This window comes from Mandrillus leucophaeus, unplaced genomic scaffold (genome assembly GCF_000951045.1).
Source record: "Mandrillus leucophaeus isolate KB7577 unplaced genomic scaffold, Mleu.le_1.0 Scaffold414, whole genome shotgun sequence".
In the NCBI taxonomy this organism is placed as follows: domain Eukaryota; kingdom Metazoa; phylum Chordata; class Mammalia; order Primates; family Cercopithecidae; genus Mandrillus; species Mandrillus leucophaeus.
In genome coordinates, this window is record NW_012104410.1 from 320,587 (window position 1) to 344,085 (window position 23,499).

General features: G+C 45.7%; 1 protein-coding gene across 3 annotated transcripts; it reads right to left on the reverse strand.

Moving 5' to 3' along the window:
- Window positions 1-493: 493 nt before the first annotated feature.
- ATP5G2 (ATP synthase, H+ transporting, mitochondrial Fo complex, subunit C2 (subunit 9)) lies at window positions 494-23,231 on the reverse strand. Of its 3 annotated transcripts, XM_011992579.1 has the most exons (6): window positions 23,227-23,231; window positions 11,460-11,468; window positions 8,009-8,078; window positions 5,326-5,403; window positions 4,604-4,797; window positions 494-760 (listed from the first exon to the last, which is right to left on the reverse strand). In XM_011992579.1, the coding sequence occupies exons 3-6, from the start codon at window positions 8,045-8,047 to the stop codon at window positions 646-648; spliced, it is 426 nt and encodes a 141-aa protein (XP_011847969.1). In that variant the 5' UTR covers window positions 8,048-8,078; window positions 11,460-11,468; window positions 23,227-23,231; the 3' UTR covers window positions 494-645. The 3 variants fall into 3 exon arrangements, with proteins under 3 accessions (XP_011847969.1, XP_011847970.1, XP_011847968.1); XM_011992580.1 differs by lacking the exons at window positions 11,460-11,468; window positions 23,227-23,231 and adding an exon at window positions 11,649-11,801; XM_011992578.1 differs by lacking the exon at window positions 23,227-23,231 and having other exon boundaries at window positions 495-760; window positions 11,460-12,939.
- Window positions 23,232-23,499: the final 268 nt, after the last annotated feature.

Here is a 23,499-nt window from a genome sequence, read left to right on the forward strand (position 1 = left end):
GGTAGTGTATGGGACTAATAACAGATAAAGCAGAGAAAGTTGAGGTGACTTTTTGAACCAGTAACTGATAAAACCAGTCTTATGCTTCAGGATGATTCACCTGGCAATGGTAGGCAGAAGTAAATGCTATAAGTAGGAGACTGGAGGCAGAAGGTCAGTTAAGAGGTTCTTGCAATAGACAAGGAGGATGATAATGAGGGCCTGAGCCAGGAGAGTGACAGTGGAAACAGAAAGACTATTAGCCAACATTTTAAGTTAAAACTTGAAGTTGCTACTGACCCCAATCTTCCCAGGCAAGTAGCAGGCCATGCCAGGTGAAAATAATTTAAAATGTTATGCTATTTCAAATAAAGCTTTTCTGAAACAGAATTAAGAAAAAGTGAGCTCAGCCAAATCCATGTTGAGTTTAGCACCATCACTACCCTTCGGGCCTTGTACTCTCACCAAGGCACTCAGCCAACTGTGGAAAAGAAATATACACAGGAGACTCAAGAAACATCTTATTAATACAGTATTTATTTGTCTTTTCTCTGTCAAACCCTGAGCCAACCACGTTCCCCAGGCCGCCTGGGAGGTATAGGAAAAGGAACACACAGGGCCGACCAGACACGGGAGAAAGAACTATGGGAGGTGGAGACGGCTCCTTCACATGGCGAAGAGGATGAGAAAGGCCACCATCAGGCAAAAGAGCCCCATGGCCTCTGAGAGGGCAAAGCCCAGAATGGCGTAGGAGAAGAGCTGTTGCTTCAGAGAAGGGTTCCTGGAGAAGGAGAGGAGAGAAGACTGAAATTCTAGTTCACACAAAGAAGAGGACAAATATGTAAGATGGGCTCAGGGAGAATTCTCCTCTTTATCTTACATAAGGAAGCTTTTAGGGTAACACCATCATGCCCAAATTCTTGCCCTGATTCCCCAAAGGCTCTATAAGAACTGAATGAAGGGGGAGCAGACAATCTAAAATCCTGTAACATGGCCCAGGTATAATCATGACGTTCTCTAATGGTTCACCCATCTCATTATCACAAATTAAGACCTCTTGGCCTAGACACTGAATATCCAAGGTCCAAATAGGATGGAAGAGGCATCCAGAGTGGAAGGGTCTATCTAGAGCAGTGTTTTCAAACTTTAAGCAGAACTCCAATATAGTAAACATCCAAAAGTCAAACTGCAATGGTATAAAAGTAGGGGAAATTTTAACAGCTTGGTCTCCCCTTTATTCACTAAGACAGTCTCTGGGGCACATCCTCAGAATCCAAGGGATTTATGGAACACAATTAGAACACCGCTCTTCTAGAAGACCAGAGAGTAAGAAGGACAGATTATGTTCTCTCATTTCAAATAGTCAAAAGATTTGGAGCTTTAAGAAGCTACAAATGGGCTGGGTGCGGTGGCTCACCCCTGTAATCCCAGCACTTTGGGAGGCCAAGGCAGGCAGATCACTTGAAGCCAGAAGTTGGAGACCAGCCTGGCCAACATGGTGAAACCCCATCTCTACTAAAAGTACAAAAATTAGGCTAGGTACGATGGCTCACGCCTGTAATCCCCGCACTTTGGGAGGCTGAGACAAGTAGATCGCTTGAGGTCAGGAGTTCGAGATCAGCCTGGCCAACATGGTGAAACCCTGTCTCTACTAAAAATACAAAACTTGCCGGGCACAGTGGCTCATGCCTGTAATCCCAGCACTTTGGGAGGCCAAGACGGGCGGATCATGAGGTCAGGAGATCGAGACCATCCTGGCTAACACGGTAAAACCCTGTCTCTACTAAAAACACAAAAATTAGCCGGGCACCTGTAGTCCCAGCTACACGGGAGGCTGAGGCAGGAGAATGGTGTGAATCCGGGAAGCAGAGCTTGCAGTGAGTGGAGATCGCGCCACTGCACTCCAGCCTGGGCAACACAGCGAGACTCCATCTCAAAAAAAAAAAAAAAAAACAAAAAAAAAAAAAACCACACACAAAAATTGCCGGGCGCGGTGGTTCACGCCTGTAATCCCAGCACTTTGGGAGGCCGAGGCGGGTGGATCACAAGGTCAGGAGATTGAGACCATCCTAGCTAACACGGTGAAACCCCGTCTCTACTAAAAATACAAAAAATTAGTCGGGCATGGTGGCAGGTACTTGTAGTCCCAGCTACTCAGGAGGCTGAGGCAGGAGAATGGCGTGAACCCGGGAGGCGGAGGATGCAGTGAACCAAGACTGCACAGTTGTACTTCAGCCTGGGTGACAGAGCGAGACCCGTCTCAAAAAAAAAAAAAAAAAACAAAAAACCAACACACACACTCACAAAAAACCCAAAGATTAGCTGGGGGTAGCAGTGCATGCCTGTAATCCCAGCTACTTGGGAGGCTGAGACAGGAGAATCATTTGAACCTGGGAAGCAGAGATTGCAGTGGGCTGGGATTATGCCACTGCACTTCAGTCTGGGAAACAGTGAGACTCCATCTCAAAAAAAAAAAAAAAGTTACAAATGGTTTATGGGCTTTATGAATTGAAGTAGTATGGATAAAGGACTCTCAATGTTGAAGGCCCATATATAACCTGTATTTCCCTTACTCTGATACCTCCGGAAGTCTTAATGGGTAAGGTAAATCAACATCAACATTTAACAGAATAGTGAATAAAGCAGCAGTCAGACTTCTTAATACAAATTCGTAAAAAGAACTCTATTTCCCAAAAGACATTAAGATAACTTGCTGGTCTCTAGAGGACTAATTTGGTTTTAACTTTGAGTTATCCAGAGCTGGGAGTACTAAACAGTCCCAGGCGTCAGAAACCAGGGGCTGGCTGCAGTGCCAGTTTTCCCAGGAGTGACAGAGGGAAATTCCCAGAGACGGGGAAAAACAGCAGTAAAGTCACTATGTTCACTGAGTCTCTAGAACAGGGAAGGTAAACATTTTCTGTAAAGGGCCACATTGTAAATAATTTTAGGTTTTGCAGGCCACATATAGTCTCTTTTGCTTTAAAACAAAAATGAAACCTTTTAAAAATGTGAAACCAATTTTTTTTGAGAAAAAAAAAAAAAGAGTTTCACTCTTTTGCCCAGGCTGGAATGCAGTGGCGTGACTGCTACTCACTGCAACCTCTGCCTCCTGGGTTCAAGTGATTTTCCTGCCTCAGCCTCCTGAGTAGCTGGGAACACAGGCATCTGCCACCACGCCTGGCTAATTTTTGTATTTTTAGTAGAGAAGGGGTTTCACCATGTTGGCCAGGCTGGTCTCGAACTCCTGACCTCATGATCTGCCTGCCTCGGCCTCCCAAAGTGCTGGGATTACACGCGTAAGGCACCACACCCGGCCGTGAAATTATTTTTAGCTCAATCATACAAAACCAGGCTATGGCCCAGATTTGGCACTTAGGCCTTAGTTTGCCAACACATGCTCTAGACCAAAGCTGTTCATAAAACTTTCTTCAATGACACAATGATATAAATATTTATATATATATATGCATTTATTTGTTTGTTTGTTTGAGATACAGTCTCACTCTGTTGCCCAGACTGGAATGCAGTGGCAACATCCTGGCTCATGGCAACCTCCACCTCCTGGGTTCAAGCAATTCTCCTGTCCAGTCTCCCAAGTAGCTGGAACTACAGGCACCCATCACAACGCCTGGATAATTTTTGTATTTTTAGTAGAGACAGAGTTTCACCATATTGACCAGGTTGGTCTCAAACTCCTGATGTCAGGTGATCCACTCGCCTTGATCTCCCAAAGTGCAGGATTACAGGCATGAACCACCTCGCCCAGCCTATATTTGTTTTTCTTTCTGCTTTTTTTCTTCCCCCCAAAGTCTCACTCTGTCACCTAGGCTGGAGTATAGTGGCATGATCTTGGCTCACGGCTCACTGCAACCTCCACCTCCCGGGTTCAAACGATTCTCCTGCCGCAGCCTCCTGAATAGCTGGGATTACAGGCGCATGCCTCCATGCCCAGCTAATTTTTGTATTTTTAGTAGAGATGGGGTTTCGTCATGTTGGCCAGGCTGGTCTTGAACTCCGGACCTCAAGTGATCCGCTTGCCCCGGCCTCCCAACGTGCTGGGATTAGTGAGCCACTGTGCCCAGCCAAGCATTCTATATTTGCATTGTTGAATATGGTAGCCTCTGGCCACATCTGGCTACTGAGCACTTGAAATATGGTTAGTGTGACTGAAGAACTGAAAACCTAAACTATGTATTTTTAATTAATTAAAACTAAAATTCAGGCCAAGCACAGTGGCTCACGCCTGTAATCCTGGCAGTTTAGGAGGCCAAGGTGGGTGGATCACTTGAGGTCAGGAGTTCAAAAACAGCCTGGCCAACGTGGCGAAACCCCATCTCTACTAAAAACACAAAAATTAGCTGGGCGTCATTGTGCGCGCCTATAATCCCAGCTACTTGGGAGGCTGAGGTACAAGAATCGCTTGAACCCAGAGGCAGAAGTGGCAGTGAGTTGAGATTACGCCACTGCACTCCAGCCTGGGCGACAGAGCGTGACTGTCTCAAAACAAACAACCAACATGTAGCTAGTGGCTACAGAGTGGGATAGTATAGTTCTAGACCCCCAAATATTTTCTGACCTTTGGAAAGCATATCAGATAACCAGTGGAGGGCCCAACTTATCTCACCTGGCATAACCAATGATGAGGCTCCCAAACACAGTCCCAATCCCAGCCCCAGAGCCAGCCACCCCAACTGTGGCAGCCCCAGCTCCAATGAACTTGGCTGCTGTGTCAATGTCCCTTGAAATGGTGCTGGTTTGGAAGCTGCGGCTAGAGACAAGTGAGGTAAGGGGACGTGAGACTGCCAAGCTGCTGAGGCTCTGTGAAAAAGAGGCAGGTAGAAGGTAAAGTTTTTTGCTTTAGTAACTTTTTTACCATTTAAAACCTTTATGCTGCCAAATCCCACTGTTTCTCCCCCAAACAGAAAACTGTTTAACCCCCTAAAATGCTGGCAAGCAGAACCTTTTAATGTAGGATATAGACTTCAAATGCCTTTAAGATTCAGGTGTGGTCAAGAAGTGTAAGACTGAGGCCCTAGTCTATTCTTGCTGCCCCAAGGAGATAATCTTCCTAGGACTAAATGCTTCCAACTGAAGTCAGTTGACTAGGCCAAGTAACAGCAGTTAGCAGCAGTGCACAAGGGCATGTGCTACCAGTGGCAAAAGTTGGAGCACTATAGCATACAGCATATTATCGTTCTCCATCTCCAACTAAAGCCCATGGCCTTGGCTATTCGTGAATTTTAGCCTGTGATGACTGTCCTCAGCATTCTACCTCCTGGTTCTGGAAGGTAACCCTCCCCACCCATCACCCCCAAAACCACAGTCCCAACTCCACCAGTAAGGTACCTCATCTGTCAGTATCTCCGGTCGTTTCAGCACCACTGCAGATAGCGGACGGCTCAGCAGCTGTGAGGTGCTCTTGACCTAGCAGGAATGACATACAGGGGCAGGAAGGTCAAGGAAGACTGGAGAGGAGTTTCAGAACTATGCCACATTATTATATCATCAGACAGGATTTTCTTTCCTCTGATGGCCTTCCCATCTTCACACATACGTTAGAATTCTGGATCATTCTTCCTTTTAGCAAAGTCTAAATTAAAGAACCACACCATTTCTCTTGCTTCTCAGACTTTGCTTTAAAGAAAGAAAGTCTACTTCCTTTTGGGCTACAAGGGAGCATCCACCCTTGCTGTATCCTTTTATAGCTCTTGAGAATGAGAAGAAATCTAAGCCTCAGAAGCATTTGCCTCACTCAACAAGGGAGATATACACAGATGCTCCTCGACTTCCCATAGGGTTATGTGCCAAGAAATCCATCACACATTGAAAAACCATTTAATACTGCTAACCTACCAAACACCATAGTCTGGCCTAGCCTAGCCTTCAATGTGCTCAAAAAGCTTACATTAGCTTATAGTTAGGTGAAATCACCTAGCAACACAGTACGCTGTAGAGTGCTGGTTGTTTACCCTTGTGACTGGGCAGGTGACTGGGAGCTGTGGCTTGCTGCTGAGTATTGCAACAGAGTATTGTACCACACATTGCGAGCCTGGGAAAAGATAAAGATTAGTAATTCGAAGTATGGTTTTTTTGTTTTGTTTTGAGACAGAGTCTTGCTCTATCACCAGGCTGGAATGCAGTGGCGTGATCTCAGCTCAGCTCACTGCAACCTCCAACTCCCAGGTTCAAGCAATTCTCCTGCCTCAGCCTCCTGAGTAGCTGGGACTACAGGCACCCACAACCACGCCCAGCTAATTTTTGTACTTTTAGTGGAGACAGGTTTTCACCATATTGGCCAGGCTGGTTTTGAATTCCTGACCTCAGGTGATCCACCCACCTCGGCCTCCCAAAGTGCTGGGATTACAGGCATGAGCCATCACGCCCACCCCGAAGTATGGTTTCTAATGAATACATATCATTTTTGCATCATCATAAAAAGTTAAAAAAAAAAAATCTTAAGTCAAATCATCTAAAGTAGGGGGCCATCTATACGGGTAATGGTCAGCCCACAAGAAAGAAGCCAGTAACTTTCCCTGAACACATCCTTTTGGAAAACAGGAACAAAGATTCATGCTCAAAATTTATCTCCTTCTGGTAGTCTTTTCTGACTAACCCCAACCCAGTGACACCAAAACAGACACATGGTGATTAACGGCCAGGGCTTTAGGCATCAGATAAAGTGAGATTCAAATCTTAACTCTATTATCAGCAGTGTACTCTCAGGATAAGTCGCTTAAACCTTTCTAAGTCTGTATTCTCATTTATGAAATCAAAGTATCATCTCTCAGGGTTGATTTGAAGAGTAAATGAGATTATGTATACCAATCAGTAAACTCAGTTCGAAGGCACATGATAAATGCTAAATAAACGGTACTCCTTTTTATTTGCGAATGAACCAACCGCCTCCTCTAACTATTTAAAATATTTCTTCCATACTGTTGTTTCTGAGTCAAATACTTTTCCAATGTGTATTTATGTAAATTTTAGCTTCCTATCCAAATTTAAGTCCCAGAATGAACTCTTTAGCTCTGGATCACTCAGGACAAGATCCTACACACAGTGCATAGTCAGTCCAAGTTATGTAATCTACTTATGTTTACCACTCTGGATGGCAAGTTTACATGACATATAGTTTCAGGAGTAGGAATAACTTGATCTTGGTCTAGAGTCTCATCTTCATTCTTCTCCTAAGATGGCTGGTTAATAATTAACTGGCCACAGCCAGGCACGGTGGTTCATGCCTGTAATACCAGCAATTTAGGAGGCTGAGGAGGGCGGATCACCTGAGGTTGGGAGTTCAAGACCAGCCTGACCAACACGGAGAGACCCTGTCTCTACTCAAATCATGAGGTCAGGAGTTTGAGACCAGCCTGGCCAACATGGTGAAACCCCATCTCTACTAAAAATACAAAAATTAGCTGGGTGTGGTGGCAGGCGCCTGTAATCCCAGCTACTCGGGAGTCAGAGGCAGGAGAATCGCTTGAACCTGGGAGGCGGAGGTTGTGGTGGATCGCACCATTGCAGCCTGGGCAACAAGAGAGAAACTCTGTCTCAAAAAAAAAAAAAAAAAAGAAAAGAGAATTAACTGGCCACCAAGGGATATGGGGCAGGAGAGTATCTAGCAAGCATTCACTCTCCCCTGTTAGGCAATCATAGCAAAGGGCCTTCCCTCACCACGAATCTTTCTTACTTATTTATTTTTTGAGACGGAGTCTTGCTCTGTCGCCCCGGCTGGAGTGCAGTGGTGTGATCTTGGCTCACTGCAACCTCCACCTCCAGCTATTCTCTTGCCTCAGTCTCCTGAGTAGCTGGGATTACAGGCACCCGCCACCACGCCCAACTGGTTTTTGTATTTTTAGTAGAGATGGGGTTTCACCATGTTGGCCAGGCTGCTTTTGAACTCCTGGCCTCAAGTGATATGCCCGCCTGGACCTCCTCTCCCCCAGCCTTGCTGTGAAGAACAAGATCTGATGGAAAGAGAGACAAGACGTCTCTCCTTTAAAACTCTCCCAGAAAAACAGGTACTCACCAAGGAGGGAGTGGAGACGAACTTGGAGCAGGCGAACATTTTCAGGGGGTGAGGGGCTGTGGCAAGAGAGCTGGAATTATAGAAGCAGTATTGTAAACACCCTCCTCATTCACTAAACTATATCCTTATTAGCAGAAAGGGGGCCCTAGAAAGCTTAACTGGCCCAGAAAACAGTGACTGACCTTAAGTCATCGGCAGAAATAGAATTAAAACCCTGAAGTCATGACTTCTTCCAGAAACCCCACACAGCTCTCAAGATTTCCTTATGACCAAGTGACTTCCCCTGGTCTCAACAAGTGATCACTTGGGATTTGCAGTTGCCACACGAATTTTCCCAGAGTGTCTTTTGCCTAAGTTTTCCCTAGTTTTTATGCAAAACGAACCCTTCTCAAGACTTCATCATCTGGATCTTTAAAAGTTGCCCTTTAGGGTGGGCACGTGGTTCACGCCTGTAATCCCAGCACTTTGGGAGGCCAAGGTGGGCGGATCATGAGGTCAGGAGTTCAAGACCAGCCTGACCAACACACTGAAACCCCATCTCTACTAAAAATACAAAAATTAGCCAGGTGTGGTGGTGCATGCCTATAATCCCAGCTACTCAGGAGGCTGAAGCAGGAGAATTGCTTGAATCCAGGAAGTGGAGGCTGCAGTGAGCAGAGACCACACCACTGCACTCCAGCCTGGGTGACAGAGCATGAGTCTCAAAAAGACAAACAAAAAAGTTGCCCTTTAGAGTCTTTGTAGTTTTGGGAGATATTTGTTGAAGGCCAAGACACTGGAAGGTCTCCAACAATCTCTTTGCTGATCCCTGGAAGTATCCAATTCCTCAAAATACTTCAATTTCCTGTATTAATAAGATGAGGAAGATCAAGGAGGAACTCTGCTATTAGTCTATCTAAAAGGTATTAGTGGCCGGGCGCGGTGGTTCACACCTGTAATCCCAGCACTTTGGGAGGCTAAGGCAGGCGGATCACGAGGTCAGGAGTTCGAGACCAGCCTGACCAACATGGAGAAACCCCGTCTCTACTAAAAATACAAAATTAGTCAGGTGTGGTGGTGCATGTCTGTAATCCCAGCTACTCAGGAGGCTGAGGCAGGAGAATCGCTTGAATCCGGGTGGCAGAGGCTGCGGTGAGCCAAAATTGCGCCATTGCACTCCAGCCTGGGCAACAGGAGGGAAACTCCGTCTCAAAAAAAAAAAAAAAAAGTATTAAATTGTGTCTCCCCAAGATCTAAAGAAGTCCTGACACCCTATAGGTAACTAAGTTGGTAGAAGTGAACTTACCTGAAACAGAAGGTGAGTTAAAAACCTAAAGGCAGGGGGGTTTCTCCAAGTGAAGTGAGAAGCTCATCTGAACCAGAATTATCTGGGTGGTGTATGTATTAAAAAATGCATATTCTAGGGCCCAACTTGGACCTTCCTGGTCAAGATCTCTGGGGGAGCTAGGTTCAGTGGCTCACTCCTGTAATCCCAACACTTTGAGAAGCTGGGGCGGAGAGATAACTTCAAGCCAGGAGTTTAAGACCAGCCTGGGCAAATAGCAAGACCTCGGCTCTACAAAAAATAAAATTAGTCAGGTGAGGTGGAAGTGCACCTGTAGTCCCAGCTACTCCAGAAGCTGAGGCAGGAGGACTGCTTCAGCCCAGGAGTTGGAGGGTTCAGTGAGCTATGACCATGCCACTGGACTTCAGTATGGGCAACAACGTGAAACTCCGTCTACAAACAAACAAAAATGATCTCTCGGAATAAGGCTCAAGTGCCCTGTATTTCAAACAAGTTTCCCAGATGCTTATTATATATACTTAACGCAAGAGCGTGACCTTAAACCCAGTCTTGAAACTGCAGTAGTGGTAGAGGATAGACTTGAACTTGGATCTTTTAAGTTACATGCTTTCTAATGTCACAGGCTGAAATAGTGAATGCTTAGGCCTATTAAATGCCACTTCCTTAAATGAACTGAACTCAGATTGTTCCAGGTTAAAACACTTCTGAATCCAAGATCTTAACTGCTTTTGTAGTGACAGTGTCATTATAAAACATTTTGTTGCCCAGGCTGGTGTGGAACTCCTGGCATCAAACGACCTTCCCACCTTGGTCTCCCAATGTTGGGATTACAGGTATGAGCCACCACACCCAGCCTTAATTACTTTTAGGTTAATGGATGTCTTCAACTCTTGTCCTATCTAGAACTCTGATTTTTGCCTATAGGTAACTCTAACCCAATTTTGCTGCTGTACTATTCACGTTTTGTTGGGTCAAAATCCAATAGTTCTTTAAGGCTTTTAGAAAAAGAAGGAGTGGTTTTTTCTAAGGGAATTATACCATATTATCATCTTTGTAAAATGCAACTCTTAGGGGGATTAAGTATGTTCATTTACAAATTAACATACACAAAGAGTTTAATGTGGTGCTGGCATGTAACAAACCCACAACAAAGGGTGGCAATTAAGTGATCCCACCATTGGCTATCTAATCATGGCAAGTCTGCAATTGTTAGCCTACAACTTGGGCAAAGGTACTATCCAGAATCAGAACTCCTAAATCATCACGGGCTTTTTGCTCAGTGTAGATGAGTCACAGGGGTGGTGACTTAACTATCCCTTTCCTTAAACTATCTTTTCCCTGTAACAGCAGAATCTGGGGAGGTTAATTAATCCTTGACAGGAAGGCTGGCAGGCAGGGACTCATGCTGGCCCCACTAGCTTGGCCTTACCCCACCTTTCTGGGCCTGCTGCCTCAACAGAAACCCTCATCTCTAGCCCACCACTTGTGACTTTTCCAACTTCACCAGCGTACCAGGATGCGAGAAACGTACTGGTAAACAACTAGTGATTCCAAAGCAACCAGCCTCTCTCTTCGGCCTTAGCTATCCTCAAGCCACAACCTGACGGGAGGCGATGTTTTGGCTTTTTTTTTTTTCCCCCACTTCTACCATGTTCAAGGTTTACTTTTTAAATTGAGGAGTGTTGACTAGAGGGATTGGTGACTTTAGACGATCCACTATCTCCATTGCTCGGAGCACCTGAGGTCCTGGGGCCGAAAGTCTGGAGACTTCAGAATAAAGAAGGCACAAGTCAGGATGAGAAGAGAAAGCAGAGATAGGAGGGGAGGGCCTGGGGGTTGTGACAATCTGAAAGGGCCAGAGGCCAGAAAAGCGTGTCCGTAGGGGCTGGGTGGAACAGGTGAAAAGCAGCACTCCAGGATCTAACTTTGGCCAGCGCCAAGGCACCCTCCCCCAACAAGACATCCAAGATGGCGCCAGGCCCGCGCGGTTGGAGGTCACCTGCACGCGGAAGACCCAGTTCTAAGGCGCAGGGGTAGCGGGAGCCAGGGAGGAAGCGAGGACAAGGGTGGGAGCAAGCAAGGTAAGCGTCTCAAAGCATCCGCGCGAAGTGGGGTGTCCCACGCGCGTGCGCGGCGCACAGAGGGCACTAGGTCCCAAGGCCTTACCTTCTCCCACTGCAGAGAAGACAGAGAGGGGCGGAGCAGCGGGAATAGCGAAAGGAAGGCTCAGCGCATGCGTGGCCTGGGCCAACGAGTCGCTCCACCACGGATAGAGCGATTGCAACACAGAGGATCAGCTCAGGCATCACAGCGCCGCCTGCCAGGGCTGTGGCGGTATCCGGCCAGTTGCTCCACCTGGCGTTCGAGAGGAGAAACTACAGCGAGCGCCGACAGTGCAGAAATGAGGCCAACTCCGCAGAGTAAGCGGATCCGTAACGTGGCCGGCGGTTCGGTCTGTACCACGTTTGGGATCGCGGACTTGCGTCCCCTTTCCGAGCATGCGCAGTCACACTGCCAAGACAACAAAACTCCTACTCAGAATTCAGTGTTAACATACAGTCAGGAATGGGGTTCGGTGCCTAAAATGCAGCAGGAGGAAGATCTTGGGAGTCCTGCTTTCTGTCGCGCCGGGACCCTGGCATCACTGGATGGCAAACCGGCTCAATGGGCGAATAGTCAGCAAAATGCCGCAGCTGCTTCTGGTGGCTTCGCCCTTTCCCCCCCTTCCCGTTTCCTCCTTTCCATTCCGGTGATAAACCATGAGAAAAGCAGCAACAGCGAGCCAGAAGATAGGGCTAAATATGATCCGAATCTCTCTTTCCTGGGTCCTGGGACAGTCTAGGAATAACGGGCACCCGCGACTCGCTGTAATGTTGCAAGGTCACTCCAGGCTTACCCGAACCTCTGCTCAGGTTTCAACTAGCGAGTTGGGATAAGCAGCGCCCCACTCCCCCGCCCCCATGCTCTCCTGAACGCCCATCTTCTCTCCCCTTTCGCTCGTCCTTCCCCTGATGGAAGGAGGTGGGGGGCTTCCTGGCCCCTCATCTTTCCTAGGCCTCCTTGTCTCACAGATAGGACTTGCCCTGCCCTTTGGAACAGGGCGACAAGGCCTATCCAGTTCCAAACCCCTGCCGTCCCTGCATCGTGCTTGAACGCAGCACGAGAAAGACGGGAAAAACTCACCAAACCCCATAAAAAATAAAAAATAAAAAGAAAGCCGCGGTCGTAAATAAAGGCAAATCCGCCACCCTCTGAGGGGCCGTTTGTCCTCCCCTCCTTGGCCCCGTCCTTCCCGCCGCCCCCTCCCGGCTCCCGGGCCCCGCGGCGCCCCGGCCCCGAGCTCCTCCATTTAATCGGATTTGGGAGAAGGGGAGGATAAATCACGGCAGCAGCTTTACGGTCCCGGAGGAGAGGCGAGCCGCAGCCAGGCACACCCCGGCCGGCGATAAAAACCGCCGCTGAAAGCCCACGGAGCAATTTCCCGGGACCCCGAGCGACGCCATTACAGGAATGTAATTTTGCCCGGATGAGGCCCCGAGTTTAATTATCCTCGCGGAGGAATTTCAATGCGGCCAATCCATCTTGCAGGCGGGCGGCAGAGGGATTTATATGGGCCCGTTATTTCACACCGATCCTCCATCTGCATTTTTATGGCCCTGAGCTCCTGAAAGGGAGGGGAAAGAGTGGGGAGAAATAGGAGAAGCAGGCGAGAAGAGGAGGGTGGTGGACTGCCCGTCTTTCCTAAATTCACGTTTCCAGCTCCATTAGGGTTCTCACAGGTTCCTCTGAAATCCCCAAATCTCCAGTTCTAGTTGTTGATTACGCCCCGAGCGGGTAGGTAGGTGGGAAATGGAACTGGGATCCTTGGGAATCAATCAACAGGTATTTATCAAGTACCAAGTGGTGCCAGGCACTGTGGAGATGCTGTTAGGAGAAAGACAGGCTAGCAAAGACACAAGTTTATCCCCTGAGGTCTCCAGACATCTCCACTCCCACCAAAACGGAATTCTTTTAAGCTGTCGACTTCACATCCTCAGTGGCAGAGAAAGTCCACCGTTCTTAGGGGCCACCACCCCCAAACGGCTGTTGCAGCTGTTGCGACAATTTGGACACTCAGATATGGCTAACAATCCCAGAGGAGGATCACAGAAGGGGCCTGGGAGGAAGCTAAAGCTGGCTCTTTCCAAAAGTTACAGCCTGCGATGTTTAACACTCCCTTACCCTCATAGAATAATGGGTTCTGCGTTCAGACAAATCTGGGTTCCCAAATCGCTGTGTGACCTTGAGCTAACTGTTTAACCCCCTTTAAATCTATTTCCTCCTGTGTAAATTGGGAAGAATAATAGTACTTACCACACAGTCAATATTGGGATAATACATATGAAGCTTTTAGCAAGGTACTTGGTACCCAGTAAGAGTTCAGTAATTGCTAGCATCAAAATCATCATCGTCACCACCATTACCATCACCACCACCATCATCACTGCCTCTATAGTTAAGGGCATTGCAACTCAATTCTACACTGCTACCTATATAGACTGTTTATTGCAAGGTCCTTGAGATAGTATCTCCTGAAAGAGACTCAACTACACTTTAAAAACGGTTTCACCTGCATAAATCTTTTTTTTAATTTTTATTTATTTATTTATTTTATTTATTTTATTTATTTTTTTTTTTGAGACGGAGTCTCCCTCTGTTGCCCAGGCTGGAGTGCAGTGGCCGGATCTCAGCTCACTGCAAGCTCCACCTCCCGGGTTCACGCCATTCTCCTGCCTCAGCCTCCCGAGTAGCTGGGACTACAGGCGCCCGCCACCTCGCCCGGCTAGTTTTTTGTATTTTTTAGTAGAGACGGGGTTTCACCGTGTTAGCCAGGATGGTCTGGATCTCCTGACCTCGTGATCCGCCTGTCTCGGCCTCCCAAAGTGCTGGGATTACAGGCTTGAGCCACCGCGCCCGGCCACACCTGCATAAATCATACAAAACAAGTTATTTTACTTGCTGGTGAGTGGAGATCTGAGGGGAGGCTGAGAATCCTGGGACTATTACTACGAGACTTGAAGCAAGAAATCAAATCCGCAAGGGAGCAGTGAGGCTACAAAAAGGAGGTTTGTAAGGGGAGGGGTGAATTTGAAGACAACAAAAGATCCAAGAGGAGCTTAGCTGAAGGTCGGGTGATCTTCTTAACTATGGGCTTGGGGAAGGGTCCCTCTTTCACTGCACAAAGGGAAAACTGGGGTCCAGGAAGGAAAGGGTGTGGAGAGAGAACTATCCTTTCCAATCAGTCCCTTTCTTTTCCTACCAGACCATATAACAAGGTTGGCCTGATTGGCCAGTTTTTTTTAATGACTGTGAGTGGCAGATTCTGACTGGTTGGCAGCCTCCCTGCACAGTGGTGACCAAGAAATGAAATTGATCTTTTCTTTCTTAGGATTGGTTAACAACCCTCAGGGGAGGCCAGAGACTCATTTTAATTGACTGGATAGGCTAGGAGAGAGGTTCAGCTTCTCTCTTATGGAAAGTCCAAGTGTCCTTTTCTACAAAGGTCACCAAGGAAGGGTTTTGATTGGTTTATATATGTTTCTTTGGACAAGAAGCCATAGCTTAGAGCAGAAAAATCAAGATAATCGTGCAGGCATGCCACAATGAGAAAGAGCCACAGAAAGAAACGGTAGTGATTTTAAAAACGAGAGACGGGGGGGGGGGGGGAGAGACAGACAGAACTGGGGCACAGAGAAATGCAAAGAAAAGAAAGATATTGCTAGAGAGAAGAGGAAGGGTTTAAATGGCTTGATTTCCATTCCTGATGGCTTAAGATGAGGATACTTTATGATGTGTTTTGCTAGATGTACATGTTGCCAGCAAGTGGCATGGATAGAACAGCTGTCTTCCAGGCAGGAGACTGGGAGTCTAGTCCCAGCCCTGCTACTAAATAGTTGAATAGCTATGCAAGTTACTTCATCTCTCGAAGCTTCAGTTTCCTCATTTGGAAAAATCAGGGAGAGAAGTAGATGATCTCTAAGATTCCATCCAGTGTTAACTTTCCAGGATTCTCTTTCTTTCTGCTAAACAGGCACTTTCCTGCAAGTTAAAGTGGAGCCTTTGCACTGCCAAAACTTCTTACATATTGAGCTTCTCTATTTATTTGTGATTGTTAATTTCAAGCTCCTGGGCTGTGATGGGCTGGTGGGAACTGACTGATAGATTTTCTACTTTTCCTTGCTAAATCAGTTCCCTATGACATCAGGACTGTGAGACATAGGCAAACCTCCCTACTTCTAGAGAAAGAAAACAGTAGATAAACGAAGGGAAAGGATCACTGGTATCCAGGCTTCTGAGGGAGGAATCAGTGGGAGAGATGGTGGCAGAGGGATGGCCAAAAAAGTTTTTGCTGGGGAAGAACTTCAACTTCCTTTGAATTTGTTTATTTTTAAATTATTTTTATTTTATTTTATTTTTTGGAGACAGGGTTTGTTCTGTTGCCCAGGCTGGGGTGCAGTGATACGATCATGGTTCACTGCAGCCTTGACCTCCTGGGCTCAATTGATCCACCTGCCTCAGCCTCGCAAGTAGCTGGGACTACAGGCATGCGCCACCATGCCGGTTAATTTTTGTATTTTTTGTAGAGATGGGGTTTCACTATGTTGTCCAGGCTGGCCTTGAACTCCTGAGCTCAAGTGATCTGCCTACCTCAACCTCCCAAAATTCTGGGATTACCGGCGTGAGCCACCATGCCTGGCCACAACCAATATTTATTGAGCATCTACTATGTGCAAAGTATTGTGCTACGTATTGTGAATGGGTATTAAAAAGGACAAAACATACTCCTTTGTCTTCATAAATTTAAAATCAGTAAGAGAGACATGTACACATATAACTATATTATGCAGCAGGATTTAATAGGCTATATGAGTAATAGGAGTTGTGAAAGCAGTATAACTTCCAGCTAGAATAGTCAAGAGGGCAACATAATTAAAGTAGGTTTTTTCCTTTTAAGAAATTAGCTGGGCGTGGTGGCTCATGCCTGCAATCCCAGCACTTTGGGAAGCCGAGGCAGGGAGATTGCATGAGCCCAGGAGTTTGAGACCAGCCTGGGCAATATAGCGAGACCCCATTGCTACAAAAAATAAAAACAAAACGTTTGAAAAAAGAAAATTATGAAATATTTGATTCATACAAAATAATGCAAGTAATCTATATCCACTTATTCAACACATATATTTTGAGCATCTACTATGTGCTAGGCACTGTTTTTGGTGTTGGGGACACAGGCGTGAACAAAGCAAGACAACTTTTCCAGAACTGATATTTTATATAAACTATGAAGCTTAGTAATAAAAGGAACACCCATTAAACCACACCCTGATTTTTTTTGAGGGGGGATGGAGTTTTGCTCATGTTGCCCATGCTGGAGTGCAGTGGCATGATCTTGGCTCACTGCAACCTTAACCTCCTGGGTTCAAGCAATTCTCCTGCCTCAGCCTCCCAAGTAGCTGGGATTACAGGTGTGCACCACCACACCTGGCTAATTTCCTATTTTTAGAAGAGACGGAGTTTCACCATGTTTGTCAGGCTGGTCTCAAATTCCTGACCTTAGGTGATCCACCAGTCTTGGCCTCCCAAAGTGCTGGGATTACAGGCGTGAGCCACTGTATGCAGCAGCATGCCCTAATTTAAGAAAAGAAAAAGAAAAAAGGCCAGGCATGGTAGCTCATGTCTGTAATCCCAGCACTTTGGCAGGCCAAGGCAGGCGTATCATTTGAGGTCAGGAGTTCAAAACCAGCCTGGCCAACGTGGTGAAACCCCATCTCTATTAAAAATACAAAAATTAGCTGGGCGTGGTGGTGGGCACCTGTAATTCCAGCTACTCAGGAGGCTGAGGCAGGAGAATTGTTTGAGCCTGGGAAGCGGAGGTTACAGTGAGCACAGACTGTGTCACTGCACTCCAGCCTGGGTGATAGAGCAAGACTCCATCTCAAAAAAAAAAAAAAAAAAAATTTACCAATACTACTGAAGGGCCCCATGTGGTTTCTCTTCTGTGCTAATCCCTGAATCTTGTATTTACCATGTCCTGGTTTTTATTTATTTATTTTTAACATGTATTATTTATTTTGTCCTTCCTTCTTTTTAAAAAAAATTCTAAGAGTGATATAATACTGTTTGTAGATATCTTTGACTTGCCCTTTTCATTCAACATTATGTTTTGTTCAACATTATTCAACATTATGTTTCATCTGTGTTGATGTATGTAGTTGTAGTTTATTCATTTTCATTGATGTATAGTAACCCACCAATTTATTGACTAATTCTCCTGTTAATGAATATCTGGGCTTGTTTTCATCTTTTTGCAATTACAGACTATGCTGCCTGGAACATTTATGAACATGTCTCTGTACATGTGGGGAAGAATTTCTTCAGGGTATATGTATAAAAGGGAATTGTTTCCGGTAAGACAGGAAATAAAAAAAGAAAAATTTAAAAAAGGAAATTTCAGGGTTTTAAGATATGAATATCTTCAACTTTTCTAGAAAATCTCAGTTGGTTTTCTTTTTTTTTTTTTGAGCTGGAGTCTCGCTCTGTCACCCAGGGTAGAGTGCTGTGGTGCAATCTTGGCTCACTGCAATCTCTGCCTCCTGGGTTCACGCCATTCTCCTGCCTCAGTCTCCAGAGTAGCTGGGACTACAGGCGCCCGCCACCACGCCTGGCTAATTTTGTGTGTGTGTGTGTGTGTGTGTGTTTTCAGTAGAGACAGGGTTTCACTGTGTTAGCCAGGATGGTCTCGATCTCCTGACCTCATGATCTGCCCGCCTTGGCCTCCCAAAGTGTTGGGATTACAGGCGTAAGCCACTGTGCCTGGCTCAATTTGTTTTCTAATACTTAAGCGCACCAAAGTATATAAGAGTTTCAGTTGCTACCCTATCCTTGTCAACACTTGGTATTTAGTCAGTTTGTTGGGTATAAAATGGAATTTTATGGCCGGGCGTGGTGTCTCATGCCTGTAATCCCAGCACTTTGGGAGGCCGAGGCAGGAGGATCACGAGGTCAGGAGATCAAGACCATCCTGGCCAATATGGTGAAACCCCGTCTCTACTAAAAATACACAAATTAGCTGGATGTGGTGGCGCACACCTGTAAGAACACGCCACTGCACTCCAGCCTGGCGACAGATCGAGACTCCATATCAAAAAAAAAAAAAGGAATTTCATGGTGGTTTGAATTTATATTTCCCCTATTGTTGATGAGATTGAGTGGTTGAGTATCTTTTCATATATTTATTGGTCATTCATGTTCTGTCTTCTGCAAAATGCCTAGTCATGTATGTCTTTTGCCCATTTTCCTATTGGGTTATTTGTTATCTTCCTATTGATTTTTAGGAATTAACAAATATATGTCCTAGTACCGATCCTTTGTTAGTGGCAGTTTGTGGAGGGGTTGGAATTTTGGTAGAAGATCTAAGGATGGATGATTTCGGTTCTAGCTCAGTCTTTATTGAGTTGGATTAATTAATTCTTAATTCATTCATCAAATATTTATTGAATGTCTAGGCAGACATCATGCTAAATACTGAGAATACAAATATCTCCCACATTTGCGTATTCCTTACCACTTCCAAAATCTAATTTGGTCCAAACCACTGACATCTCTTGCTGGGCCACTACAGTACTTCCTAGCTGATCTCCTTCATTCCGATTTGGCCTGGCCACAGTCTACACTCCACAGAGTGAGTAGCTAAACTGGTCTTTTAAAAGATAGATCAGCTCGAGCCCATGAGTTTGAGGCTGTGGTGAGCTATGATTGCACTACTGCACTTCAGCCTGGGTAACAAAGCAAGACTCTGCCTCTGAAAAATAAAAATTAGAGGAAAATATAGATTGGATCTTGCTACTTAAAACCTCCTAATAGTTTTATAGTACTTGTAGAAAAAATTCAAGGGTCCAGCTACAATAGGCTCTTACTGAACTTCAGATACAGCAAAGATTTTCTCACTCAGGACCCTTGCTACTCCCTCTGCCCAGAACCTTCTTCCCCCAGATTATGCCTTGGCTGACTCTCTCATTTCATTTAGGCCTCATCTCTGATATCTTCTCCTCAAAGAGGACTTACCTGACGTTCTCTAAATAGCCATCACCCTCTCTTCTTTATCCCTTTATACTTCCTTATTTTTCTTTTTAGCACTTATATCATATGTAGTTTTATTTTTATTTTTTAAAAATTTTATTTATTTATTTATTTATTTATTTATTTTTGAGATGGAGTTTTGCTCTTGTTGCCCAGGCTCAAGTGCAATGGCACGATCTCGGCTCACTGCAACTTCCGCCTCCCAAGGTCAAGCGATTCTCAAGCCTCAGCCGAGAAGCTGGGATTACAGGCATGCACCACCGTGCCCGGCTAATTTTGTGTTTTTAGTAGAGATGGGGTTTCACCATGTTAGCCAGGCGGGTCTCAAACTCCTGACCTCAGGCGATCTGCCCGCCTTGGCCTCCCAAAGTACTGGGATTACAGGCTTGAGCCACCCCACTGGCCTATTTTTACTTTTTATTGCTTTTACCCCGCTAGAAGATAAGCTTCCCTAAGGCAGGGACATTGTTCATCACTGTATCCCCAGCATTTAGAATAGTACCTGGCACATACTAGGCTCTCAACAGAAATTTTGTGAGTGATTGAACAGTGAATAAGATAGAGTCCTTGCCCTTAACAACTTTATAGTCTAACAGGTGATACATAGGATTATTAAATAAAAGGCAAATAATTTCAACACAGAACAATAGTATTATAAAAGGGGTAAGCAGTGGGTGCCATGGAAATACATAGGATGGACATGCATCACAGTGCTGAGAAGGAGTAGTCAAGGAAGCCTTCCAGAAGGCTTCTGAGATGCCTAAAAAAACTGTATAGGGAGGAAATGGAAGGATGTTCCATGGAGTAGCAGCAATAAGTACAGAGGCTTGGAAATGAGGGATTAAGTGTCTCTTCAACAGAGGGCAAGTAATTCAGTGTGGCCAGAATGAACAGTTGTGGTGTGGCAGGATGCAAAGAGATGAGACTAGTTGTTGGTGGGTAGATCCTGAAGGATCTTGAGCATCAAGCTAAGGCATTTGGATTTTATCCAGAAAGCAACAAGGAGTCATTTAAGCAGGAGAGTGAGAGGCTCAGGTTTGCATTTTAAAAAGATCATTCTAGCTCTAGTGTGGAGGACTGATGAGAAAGGGCAGGGCTGGCAGCACAGAGAGCAAAAAGGAGACTGTTGTCAAAATCCAGGTGGCAGATGGGGATAGCTTAAGCTTGGGGGTGATAGTGGGAATGGTGAGAAGTAGGCGGAGCTCAGAGAGCTTTCAAAGGAAGACCTGACAGGCCTCAGTGATTGACTGGTGTAGGAGATAAAGGAGAAGGGAGAGGTGAAGATGGCGCTCAGTTTTCTGGCCTGGGTCACCGAGTGGTGCCATTCTGTGACTCTCTCCCAAGCCTAATCCATCTCCACATTCGAGGAACCACCTCCCCAGGCTTCACAACCTAGGAGCCTACCCCTAAGGCTAACCTTCCTCTAAACCTGGTCTTGTATCCAATTACCCTGCATCCGTTTAACCTTTTCTTTGGGCTCTATTCCCTCTATTTTCTTCCCACTAAATGAAATGGAAACTTCTCTCTAAATACCTTTGGTTCTGTTCTTATTTTTCCAATCTTACCTGAATCACTAGGCCCTCATGTATTTGATTAAAGCTCATCAAAGAGCAAGAATCTTCCACAATATCTCTCCATAGAGGCTAAAACAGGGTTGTAGCTCAAGGGAGCCACTGTTGAGTACCATAAGCAGCCTGAAGACTCCTAGACATACAGGACAGAAGAGTGGCAGGACAGACAGTAAAATGACTATAGGTGGCCGGGTACAGTGGCTCATGCCTGTAATCCCAGCACTTTGGAAGGCCAAGGTGGGTGGATCACTTGAGGCCGGGAGTTCGAGACCAGCCTGGCCAGCATGATGAAATCCTGTCTCTACTAAAAGTACAAAAATGAGCTGGGCATGGTGGCGCGTGCCTGGAGTAGCTGGGCCACCAGCTACTCAGGAGGCTGAGGCAGGAGAATTATTTGAACCTGGGAGGCGGAGGTTGTAGTGAGCTGAGATTGTGCCATTGCATTCCAGCCTGGGTGACAGAGTGAGACCCTGTCTCAAGAAGAAAAAAAAAAATGACTACAAGCATGCACTGTAAGTTAGTTACATCCTCTTTAGGTGGGGAATAGCAGGAGAAGTCACGGCAACCATGGAAGGGCAAGGGTGAGAAATCAGCACCCCCTTTTATAATAAGCTGAAAAGTTTCCGATGAAAAGGTGAATTTGGCAAGCTGTGAGAATGAAGAGGGGAATTGCTGGTGGGCAAGTCTGTGGGCTTTCTAGCCATGAAGAACAGAATGGGAAGGGCAGAAGGAAGAATCAGAGTGCTGTAGTGAGATGAGTGAACCCACCTCTAGTATTTGTGGGGCTTGCGGCAAGAGAAAAATTTAGGCTCCGATACTGGATATCTAAATATGTAAAAGTTATAAATCAAAGCTAAGAAACCATAAAGTAAACATGTCCTACCCTCTTATCTTGACAAATGTATCAATATCAACTGGAAGGTTTATATTTAGAATTCTGGAATTCCTTCAAGCCCCTGTCTGCTTCATGTTCTCTTTCCATTCATAGCTTTGTCTCACTGCTGAAGGGGCCTCACGCAAAACTGTGTGCTCAGTAAGGCCATACATCTAAACTCCATCTGCACTACAGGCCAACAGGACTAAGAATGTGCCCCCGGTAGCTCAGTCTGTGCTCTCAAGAGATCAGCCCCCAGGAAGAGGCTGTGGGCTGTGGCCTTCCAAGGGGCTGCTCTGCTCAACAGGGGATTCTGGTAACTGGAGCATGGTCTAGGAGTGGGGAGAAATGAGCTCTGGGTAGACACATCCACTTGACCTTAAGTTATCCTCCTTCTGGAGGAGGATGAGGCCGTCTTTAAAAATACAGGCACCAAAGATAAAATCCCTCTGGCCAAGTCTAAAGGCATGGACCCCGAAATCATATACAGCTAGTTCAAATTCCTATTGTAATATTTCTTTATTCTTCTTTGAACCTGAGGAGGCTCTTTGAGGCTCCGTTTTCTTACTCCTAAAATGGGGATAATAATAACTACCTTACAGGGTTATTGTGAGAATTAAGCCAATGGTGTGCAAAGCACTTGGTATTTAATAACCACTACTCAGTTCACATTGTTTTTCTTCCCACTCACTGCCATGCTTCCCTTATAGTAACCATGGAGGCTGGGGAAAAAAATTATGATTTTTTTTTTTTTTTGTAAGGCTATCTGGCAGAAATGAGTCTAAGAAAAAGGAATTTATAAAGAAGACAGTAATAATCTAGGCAGTAATAATCCCAGCCCAGCCTGGAATCATGTGGGAGAAAGAGGGAGAGTAAGTTATTTTGCATGCAGATAAATGAGAAGTGGTAATGGTGTAATTGCTTTTACAATCTGTTTGTTTTGCTGAGGGTAGCAGCTGGTTACTGTTTTGATTCTTGGTTTTCATGTTAAGACAGAGGGAGAAAAGGTGTGAATAATCCAAAATAAAAGAAAAGCCAAACACCGTTCCTTGGTGACTAGGAACACAATCAGAGAAACACATGGTTGCAAACACATATGTATTCTGTCTTTTATTTTATTTTATTTTATTTATTTATTTATTTTTGAGATGGAGTCTCACTCTGTCACCCAGGCTGGAGTGCAGTGGCGCGATCTTGGCTCATTGCAACCTCTGTCTCCTGGGTTTACACAATTCTCCTGTCTTAGTCTCCCAAGTAGTTGGGACTACAGAAGCATGCCATCATGCCTGGCTAATTTTTGTATTTTTAGTAGAGATGGGGTTTCACTGTATTGGTCAGGCTCGTCTTGAACTCCTGAACTCAGGTGATCCACCTGCCTCGGCCTCCCAAAGTGCTGGAATTACAGGTGTGAGCCACCGTGCCCGGCCCTTATTTATTTATTTTAAGACAGGGTCTCACTCTGTCATCCTGGTTGGAGTGTAGTGACACGATCTCAGCTCACTGTAGCCTTCGCCATCTGGGCTCAAGCTATCCTCCCACCTCAGCCTCCCAAGTAGCTGCACCACCATGCCTGACTAATTTTAAAAGTTTTTTGGGCCGGGCGCGGTGGCTCAAGCCTGTAATCCCAGCACTTTGGGAGGCCGAG